The sequence below is a fragment of the Hippopotamus amphibius genome, chromosome 16 (genome assembly GCF_030028045.1).
Source record: "Hippopotamus amphibius kiboko isolate mHipAmp2 chromosome 16, mHipAmp2.hap2, whole genome shotgun sequence".
NCBI lineage: Eukaryota > Metazoa > Chordata > Mammalia > Artiodactyla > Hippopotamidae > Hippopotamus > Hippopotamus amphibius.
Window position 1 is genome coordinate 4,602,045 of NC_080201.1, and position 9,187 is coordinate 4,611,231.

Consider the following 9,187-nt stretch of genomic DNA (forward strand, 5'->3'; position numbering starts at 1 on the left):
TCCCTTTGTTATACGGCAACTTCCCCCTAGCTATCTATTTTGCCGTTGATGGTGTAAATATGTCTATGCTACCCTCTCACTTCGTCCCAGCTTCCCCCCTTCGCCTCCCCTCCACCGTGTGCCCCAGTCCATTCTCTGCATCTGCACAGTAGCTCTTAAAGCGTGGCCCCCAGACAGGCAGAATCAGCATCACCTGGGAATTTAGGAATGCAAATTATCAAGCCCCATCCCAGACTCACTGAATCAGAAACTCTGTTTTAACACCCCTTCCAGGCCATTGCTGATGCGCGCTAGAACCTGGGAACCAATGCCTAAAGCTGTATCTGCGTGACTGCTGAGAAAGCCTTGTGCATTCGCAGGAGTTACCTGCACCCGTATTCGGAAAGCCTGCTTCACAGGGTATAAGGACGATCAGTAGGATTCCTGCTGCCTAATAAAGTGCCTGGCTCACAGTAGATGCTCAGTGTCCGTTGAGTGAATTAATACAACAGCCCTGTACAGCAGGAAGTTAATTAAGCGGAGGTGGGGCGCGCACGCCCGTCAACCTGCACTTCACTGGGGCACTTGAAGGGATTTGCTTTCTGCCGCGTACAGCGCAGCCTGCACTCGTATCCCACCTCAGCCCGGGAGGTGGCGCTCTGGAGCGCCCGTGAGGCCAGGCTGGGAGGCGGGACTTCCTGCCTTCCGGGGAGCACTTCCGGCCCAGCCCACCGGACGGTAAACGCCGTCGTGGGGCCGCCTCGTCCGGGGCGCCGGAGTGAGGGTGCCGCTCTCGGGCTCCCTCGCGGCACGAGGGTCAGGCGAGCGTCACGCGGAGCTTCCTTTCCCAGACGAGCACGGCACGGCCGGGGCCAGGTAAATGCGCGCGCCGCCCGGACGGGACGGAGGGGCAGGTCCCTGCGTTCAAGTCCACGGGCCCCCCGCTGTGTGGCTTTGGGCCCAGTCGCCCCGCCTTTGCAGAGTGGGTTACGAGCAGGCGCTGGCTTGTGGAGTGGGGCGCATCCCCCCGGTGTACAGCGTGCCGGCGGCACCTGCCTGGCACACGGCGCTTGGTGCGAAACCTCTGCTGCCGTCGGGTTGAAATTCTGGGGCCTGGAGGTGGAGCCGGAAGAGGTGAATGGGGAGGGCGTGGGCGAGAGGGGAGGGGCCGCCGGGATCCCCTCTCCCACCCTCGGGCAGGCGCACTTTTTGCCGTGCCCGGCCTGGTCTTCGTGCAGACCCGGCTGACTCTGCAGCCTTGGTCGTCTGAAGGGGCCGGGAGCCCAGGGCGGAGGCGGGAAATCGAGGCTGTCTGGTCTTGGGCTTTCTCTGAGATCGTGGGCTCCACCAGTACCTCAGCGTGTTGTGGGGTAGGGGGGAACTGGGAGAGGCTTCCTGACTCAAAATCTGAAGGATGAGGAAGCTTTTGTAGGTAGGTACGAAGGGCAGCGGTGTTCATTCTAATCAGAGAGAGAGTGTGAAAGGGTCCTGCAGTGAAAAGACGCATTCCCGCCACTGTCCTCTCCTGTTAGCAGAAGAGAGTGACAGCAACAGCCAGATGCCAGGAACTCAGAAATGAATCTGATACAGTCCCTGCCCCTGGAGAGCAGTCTCAAAGAAGAAATAAGGCTGTACCTAAAAACCACGGTTAGAATGAGGCTGACACGTGCCCTGAGAAACACACTTTCATTCATTTGACAAATATTTACTGGCATTTACTGTGCGGTGGGCACTTTGCAAGGTGCTGAGGGCACTTAGATGTCTGGAGGTTACAGACTAAACGGGTACGCTGCAGCTGCAGTTCCGAGGGGAGAGGTTTTTGCTTATGGAGACTCTAAAACTGGTGTTGGCTTCTGGATGTGAGAGAGCTTAGTGGTTCAGAACTTGGACTTTGAATCAGGTGCAGGATGACGCTGTTGGCCTTGGGCAAGTTGCTGTTTCCCAAGCCTCAGTTACTTGGAATCCGCAGTAGGGGCAGGAGAAGAATAAAACATGTAGTGCCGGGTCTGGCGGGTGCTCGCGCTCAGTAAGTGAGCGGTGGGCATGGCTCTCTCCACCATCAGCTCAGGGTGTGCTGACCACCACCTTCGCGAAGCTGCTGGTGCTAAAACCGCAAGCTGGGCCACCACCCTCCCCTCCCTCCTGGCTGGTTGGTTGGTTTTAATATAGCACTTACTACTACAGGCATTAGGCAACATATTTACTCGTTCTTTGTTATCTGCTTCCCCTAAGAAGTTACACTCCTCTTAGGGCGCTCTTCACCCTCCCAGGAACCCTGGAAGCCGCTCTCAGGTTCAGGTCTCTGAGGAAGGCCAGGGTGACAGGTGGTTCCTGTTTTCCAGGATGGACTTCCCCAGCTCCCTCCCGCCCTCGTTGTTTATGACTGGCCCCCTTGGTCTGAGTGGTGTCCCTGATATGTCCTTCATGTGCAGCTGGAGAGACGCGCTGACCCTGCCGGAGTCCCTGCCCCGAGACTCTGAGGTGAGGATGGCGGGGAGACCCTTGGAGGCTCCAGGGTGGGTGCTGTCACTTGGCCCACTGTCCTAGCATTCACACCAGTTTGCAGGAGTGCAGACTGGGGTGGCATTGGCACAAATCTGCTAAGACACAGGCTTTGCCAGCGCCCCCTCCTTTGGGGACCTGGGATGCCCTGCCGTCCACAGAGCGCTTACTGAGCAGCAGCTGTTGGCCCTTATCTTCCTGGTTCCCTCTCCCTCTGTCTTTCCTTCCTCTATGTTCGACAGATACTCACTGAAAACAGCCCCTACTATCTGCCGGGTGCCTTACCAGGCCCTGGGAATCCAGAGTGAATAAGTCAGATGTGCTCCCTGCCCCCGTGGAACAGAGTTAGGTTGAGTGAGAAGAGACAAGCGAACAGACCAAAGGATAAAATCGCTGCAAAATGAGAACAGCTCTGAGCGAAACCAAAAGGATGCTGAAGCCGCACAGTGGGGTGAGGTGGGGAGGGGAGATTTCCTGGGACATGAAGGACACTGGCTCTTTCCCCGGAAGCATAAGTCATCTGGCTGCCACTTGGAGACAGGCTGGCTGAGGATTACACCAGGCAGAGGCAAGTGGGCGAGAGATTGAAAAGAGACACTAGAGTTGGGGGTAGGGGCTTCCTCGGCAAGGAAGGGCTTCCATCAGATCTGCCCCCTCCAGGAGCTTCGCCTGCACTCTTCCGTCCCCAGGTGTGGAGCTGAGCCATCTGAAGCCAGCCCCGTGGGGGGAGTAGAGCATCCCGTGGGTGTCCCGAGTAAGTGACCACAGGGTCTCCTGAGTGTAAGTGAGACTCAAGTGGGATTCGGGTCGGCCAATAAAGGCCAGGGGCTCCTGTGAGCACCAGCGCAGCGTGGGGGTCAAAAGCACAGACTGGAGGCAGGCTGCCTGGGTTCAGATTCACTTCACTGGCTGCAGCCTGGGACGAGGGGCAGCCTCCCTGTGCCTCCATTCTCCTCATCATTAAAGTGATGACTGTCATACCAGTCTGGCAGGCGGCTTGTGAGGACTGAATGAGCTAATAAAAGACGAGCCGGTGACAGCGCCTGGCCCAGGAATGTGCACTGTTCTGTTATGGCCGTGGTTGTGTCTCCTCAGAACGCGGCGCCGCACGTGGCCACAGGCCTGCTCTGGAAGCCGGACACCCCTGGGCCCCTGCCCTTGCTGCCTCCTGGTCCCGGTAAGGATCTCGGTCCTTGTGGCCCCCTCCCAACCTGTTGCCCACTGCTCCTCTCTCCCAGCTCCCACCCGAGGCCTTTCCTCGCCCTGCTGATTCCTTCTGCCCCACAGGGTCCTTGGCACCTCCAGGCACCTGGGACACCCAGTTCCATTTCTGGGCCCTTCCCCAGCCTCACTCTTCCCTCAGATCCCTGGGACCCCGGCGTGACTGCCCAGGATCTGCTTTTCCGGGGAGGTTACCACTTCCGGAGACAGCCCCGAGCCGTACTGGACGTCACTGAGCAGGTAGGTGGCCCCACGGTGGACAGTGCCTTGCAGCCAGGGCTGTGCCTAGTGACCTCGCCTCCCCCTCACCCGCAGCTCAGCTGGTTCTTGTGGGACCATGGGGACATAGCCTTTGCACCCCTGGGGAAGCTGATGCTGGAGAATTTCAAACTGGAGGGAGCACGGGTGAGTGACCCCTGGCCAGCCAGGAGAGGGGGCTCCCCACTTCCTGTCGGGGTGAGCCCTAAGGCATGTGAGCTTGACGAGGCCTTTCCACGCAGAGTCGCTCCAAGAAGAAGACCGTGGTCAGTGTGAAGAGGCTACTCCAGGACCTCGGTGGACACCAGCCCTGGGGGCAAGTGGCTAGTGAGGAAGGACGGGGTGGGTAGGCCTAGCTGGTGGGGGTCTGTGGAGGGAGCCAGGGCCTGGATGCTGCTTTCCATCATAATTGCTTCCACACCCACCATGCAGTCATGAGCCACGCTGCCTTGTATAGAACTCCCAGCTGCACTAGCAGCGTAAGGGGAAAAGGGAATGTAAATTCATGGACTACAGGCATGGCTGCATCCAGGTGTTCAGATGTTAATGGGGCTCTACCTCTTTATTTTCTCATCCTCTTGCCTCTGCCTGGCTTAATTCCTGGACAGACTGTTTCCAAGTGGCAGCAAGATGGTTTATGATTCCAGGGAAAAAGCTAAGGTCCTTCCTGAGGCACCAGCAGCGGTCCCAGGAACAGTGTGGCTGGCTTGGCTTGGCTTGGGTGTCACGCCCATCGTGAGCTGATCACTGTGGCCAGGGGCTATGGCAGACTCTGAGTGGCCAGGCCTGGATCATGTGACTGCAGCACAGGAATAGGGTGGGTTTGTTTCCCAGAGGAAGAAGTTCTAGGTTGATTAAAAAATGCGTCAGCCATACCTGGCCTTCCTTGGGATGGTACCCAGCCCTCCCCCCCGTCACCCACATCCTGACCTGCCTTCTCTTTTCGCCCCAAGCTGTCCCTGGGCTTACCTCAGCCACCGCCAGCGCCGGTTCTCCATCCTCGGGGGCCCGATCCTGGGCACATCAGTGGCGAGCCTCCTGGGAGAACTGCTGCACGAGGAGCTGGCCCTGCGGTGGGAGCAGCTGCTCCTGGATGATGCCTTCACTGGGGGTGCCCTGGCCTGGGTGCCCGGCAGGACGCCCGGGGCCGGGCAGCTGGTCTACCCTGCGGGAGGCGCCTTGGACAGGCTGTGTATCCTCCCTCGCTGGGCATGGTCTAGGGACGGGGCAGGAAACTGGGAGCCTTGAGTAGCCATAGCTAATGAACTTATCCTTAGCAAGATGCCCAGATTTCCAGAAGGTCGATCTAACTCCAGGCAGTGAGCCCCGGGTTCTCGGAGACCCTGGCCACATCCGGCTCCGGGGACCTGTCCGGCAGGTGGTGACCCGCACTGTGCAGGGAGAAGGTAAGGCCTGTAGACACCTCCCTCATCAGCTCACTGATCTGCTGTCTGACTCTGATCCTGACCTTGACCCTCTCCATCCCTCAGCTCTGCTGGCTGTCCGTTCTGACTACCACTGTGCCCTGTGGAAGGTCAGTAAGCAGGGGCAGCCGGTCCCTCTCCAAGTGCTGCAGGTCGAGAAGGGGGCGACGGGCGTCAGCCTCAGGTGAGCAGCTCTGGTGCTGGTGTGCGTGGAGGTGGGCGTGGGAGGAGGGGGTGGCCCCAGCGTTCATCACGTGTGTGCCCTGTAGCCCTCACCTGCCTGGAGAGCTGGTCGTCTGTAGCCGTTCCGGAGCCATCTGTCTGTGGACCCCCCAGGATGGGTAATACCCCTTCCCCATAAAAACCTTCCACCGCAACAAACGGCTCCCCTAGAACCCAGCCCATGTCCTGGGCCCTAGGCCAGGTCACCCCAGTCTCCCCCATCAGCTGGTCTCCCTGTCTCCCCCCCAATGGCTGGTCTGTCTCCCCAAGGCTGCAGCAAATCTACAAGGACCCCGAGACCCTTGTGTTCCGGGACCCGTCTCCCTGGCGTTGGGCAGACTTCACTGCCCACCCTCGAGTGCTGACTGTGGGTGACCGCACTGGAGTGAAGATGGTGGACACTCAGGTGAGGGGGCAGAGCAGGTCCACGGTGGGGGCAGGGCGGGGGGCCTCCCCCATGAGGGTGTGAGGAGCTGCAGGGCCAGTGAGTCCTGGGCCAGCTGGCTCAGGTGGTACCCCGGATGGCGGACCGTGGCCGGGCTGACCTGGCTGTGTCCCCCAGGGCCCGCCAGGCTGTGGTCTGCTGCTTTTTCGTGGAGGGGCGGAGGCATCGTGCCAGAAAGGGGAGCGGGTCCTGCTCACCCAGTACCTGGGGGAGTGCGGCCCCGAGTCGCTGTACCCCCCGCTCCACCTCATCTGCACCCAGGTGAGCGATGCCGTCCCCTCCTCTGGGTGCTGCACCATCTCAGGCAGTCCCTGGAGACAGTGCTGGACAGCTGCCGGGAAGGGGGCAGGGTTTGGGGGCAGTGGCCGGAGCCCGACGGTCTCCTTGTGTGTCGGGAAAGGGGGAGGAGGTCTGGCCCTGCCCCGCCCCTTCAGGACCCTGGCTGTTAGTGGGTGTGTCTCGGGCGTGCGTGCCAGGGTGGGGTGAGGTTGGGGAAGGCTGGGTGAGAGCCGCGCCCTAGAGCCCTTCTCCAGGGAGGCCGTCAGGACAAGGGACGGTGCCAGCTGCTTGGGAGGCGCCTCCTGTGCGGGACCAGGCAGCTGACGCCGGCGCGGCGGTCGGGGCCTGTCCGGGAGTGTGAGACCCCGGGGGGTTACACTCCCCCCGAGAACCACATGGGGCCCTAGAAGGCGCCACCCAGGGAGACTCGTCCTGCCACACTCTCTCCCGTGCCTTGGTCACATCCCCTCCATCTCCTTCCCGGGCCCCCAGTTCTCACTCTACCTGCTGGACGAGCGCCTGCCCTTGGTGCCCCTGCTGAAGTGGAACCACGGCCTCCCTTCCGCGCCCCTGCTGGCCCGGCTGCTGCCCCCGCCCCGCCTGGGCCTCCCGCGGCCGCTGCTCCTGGCGGGCCAGGCCGGGGAGCTGCAGCTGCTGCACATCGCAGGTGAGGGGCCGGGCACGGGCGGGAGGTGGGCAGGACGGGCAGGGTCGGGCGCAGGCAGGGACTCAGCTGTCTGTCCCTCCTCCAGGAGAGGGGGCCTCCACTCCCCGGCTGGCGGGGCCCCCCCAGTCTCTCCCTTCCAGGAGTGACTCCCTCTCTGCCTTCCCCCTGCTGGAGCCTAAGAGTCAGTGGCAGCTGCAGGAACGTCTGAAAGCGCCAACCATCGGTACGCTGGGGCAGAGGAGTGGGTTTGGGGAGCCGTACTCCCACCAGGCTGTGAGATCATGGTCCTTCCATCTCCAGGTCTGGCTGCCGCCATCCCACCCTCCACCTCCACACCAGTGCTGGCACTCTTCCAACTTTCGGTGGCTGGAGATGTCTTCCACCAGCACCTCCACCTCCAGGCAGACCCCGGGCCTGACTCTCACGCCCCCACGGCTTCCTGGACCCCCCGTGCCACTGCCTCCTGCAGCCAGTGGCTGAAGGCCCTGCTGGAGGTGTCCCCGGCTCCCCCTGTGTGGGCTGCACCCACCTTCTCCCACCGTCGCCTGCTGGGCTGCTTTGAGCCTCAGAAGGTTGAGGGGAAAGTGCCAGAGGGTCTCCGCACGGCCATGGCCAAAGGGTGTCTCCTGCAGCAGAGGGACCTGGGCTTTTGCCCCACGGAAGAGCGGCCCCCCGCCCCCGAGCCAGGCCCCGAGGACGAGCTCAGCGAGCGTTTGGAGGCAGCCTGGGAGGGCCGGGCAGCGGCCTGGTGGGAGAGGCGTTGGGGCAGCAGCTCGGGGCCTGGGAGACAGCCCAAGCGGCACAAGCGCCGGACCCAGCTGTCCAGCACCTTCTCATCACTCAGCGGCCGCTTGGACCTTTCAGACGCTGCCAGCCCCCCTCCCAGCCCAGACCGGACACTCCCCGAGGCCAGGCCTCAGCCCCCAGTGACTCCGCCCTCCCAGGAGTTGACCCAGGAGCCGTGGGCCCAAGGTGTCCCCTCAGAGCGGCAGCAGACCCTCCGGGACTACATGGCTGAGCTGCCGCTCCGAGGGGACACCCCGGGGGGTGCCACCATGCCCTCCTCCCAGACCTCCAGCATCCGGGCCACCCCCTCCAGGCAGCAGGCCCTCCGGGACTGCATGGCTGAGCTGCCGCTCCGAGGGGACACCCCGGGGGGTGCCACCGTGCTCTCCTCCCAGACCTCCAGCATCCAGGCCACCCCTTCCAGGCAGCAGGCCCTCCGGGACTGCATGGCTGAGCTGCCGCTCCGAGGGGACACCCCGGGGGGTGCCACCTTGCCCCCCTCCCAGACCTCCAGCATCCGAGCCACCCCCTCCAGGCAGCAGGCTGCTGTCCTCTCCGGCTCTCAGTCACACCGGAAGAAGCCCCGCATGGGCTTCTGAGGCCTGGGAAAGCCGCCCCCACCTCCAGAGAGTCCTCTATCCTGGATAAGCTGTGCCTTTTGTGGTTGAAACGGAGATAAAGAGAACAGTTGCCAGGGTGCAGGCCTGCCTGTTTTCCCAAGGCCTTTGTGACCGTGGGAGACTTCACTTCGGAAGCAATTTGGAGCCAGGTCGGAGGAAGAAGGACAACAGAGTCGTCGTTTCTCCTGTAGGTGATGCTCCTGGGCACGTTGAGAAGCCCTGGGAGCCCTGGCCTGCAGGTCAGTGTCACCGGGATCCCCTCTGGCCAACAGCGTTGTGCTGGAATGCAGGGGCTCCAGTCGGCTGGGGGCTCCACCGCGCACAGGCCCCCGGGACGTGGTGGGTGATGGTGAGGTGAGCTGCCTGGCCTGCCAGTGCCCAGCCCGCCAGGCATTGGCAGCTGCTAGTGGTTTGGGGGTGTGTTAAGCAGTTTCTAGCACCATCTAATGTTTTGTAGAGGGAGGCACGTTGGACCCACATTTAGGGGTTGAATAAACTTGTCAACTGAGCCTGGTTTTGAACGAGGCCGGGCCGTGTCCCCGTTGCTTGGCTTTCAACATCCAGTGTGTCAGGTTTGCTTCCTCTGCGGGGCTGTGGGCGCAGTGAAGAGTCTGCCCTCCTGCAGGGAAAGCACCCCCTGGGAATGACCCAGGCCCTGGGGTGGGACCTGGGTTTCTGTTCACATGTGAAAAGAGGAATAGGTCTTGTCTCAGGCACCCAATGAAGTGAATCATGTGTGGCTTACCCGGACATCACATAATCCACACAGGGACTCGTGTGGATG

The 9,187-nt window shown here is 61.9% G+C and overlaps 1 protein-coding gene across 9 annotated transcripts; it reads left to right on the forward strand.

The window, feature by feature from the left end:
• The first annotated feature begins 711 nt into the window (after positions 1-711).
• On the forward strand, positions 712-8,943 carry TAF1C (TATA-box binding protein associated factor, RNA polymerase I subunit C). Of its 9 annotated transcripts, none has more exons than XM_057713221.1 (15): positions 712-855; positions 2,322-2,460; positions 3,577-3,658; positions 3,845-3,942; positions 4,018-4,107; positions 4,203-4,276; positions 4,914-5,152; positions 5,250-5,366; positions 5,451-5,568; positions 5,654-5,725; positions 5,877-6,012; positions 6,169-6,312; positions 6,823-6,997; positions 7,083-7,220; positions 7,298-8,943. In XM_057713221.1, exons 2-15 carry the CDS (start codon positions 2,323-2,325, stop codon positions 8,380-8,382), a joined length of 2,706 nt encoding a protein of 901 aa, XP_057569204.1. In that variant the 5' UTR covers positions 712-855; position 2,322; the 3' UTR covers positions 8,383-8,943. The 9 variants fall into 9 exon arrangements, with proteins under 9 accessions (XP_057569204.1, XP_057569206.1, XP_057569205.1 ...); XM_057713223.1 differs by having other exon boundaries at positions 2,412-2,460; positions 3,769-3,942; XM_057713222.1 differs by having other exon boundaries at positions 2,412-2,460; positions 3,828-3,942.
• Positions 8,944-9,187: the final 244 nt, after the last annotated feature.

Excerpts from the sequence above, each read along its gene's own strand:
- TAF1C (XM_057713219.1), top strand. The coding sequence starts at position 2,323 with ATGGACTTCCCCAGCTCCCTCCCGCCCTCGTTGTTTATGACTGGCCCC. Across the intron at positions 3,659-3,844 it reads CTTGCTGCCTCCTGGTCCCG|ATCCCTGGGACCCCGGCGTG; the intron begins GTAAGGATCTCG and ends CTCTTCCCTCAG. Across the intron at positions 3,943-4,017 it reads TACTGGACGTCACTGAGCAG|CTCAGCTGGTTCTTGTGGGA; the intron begins GTAGGTGGCCCC and ends CCTCACCCGCAG.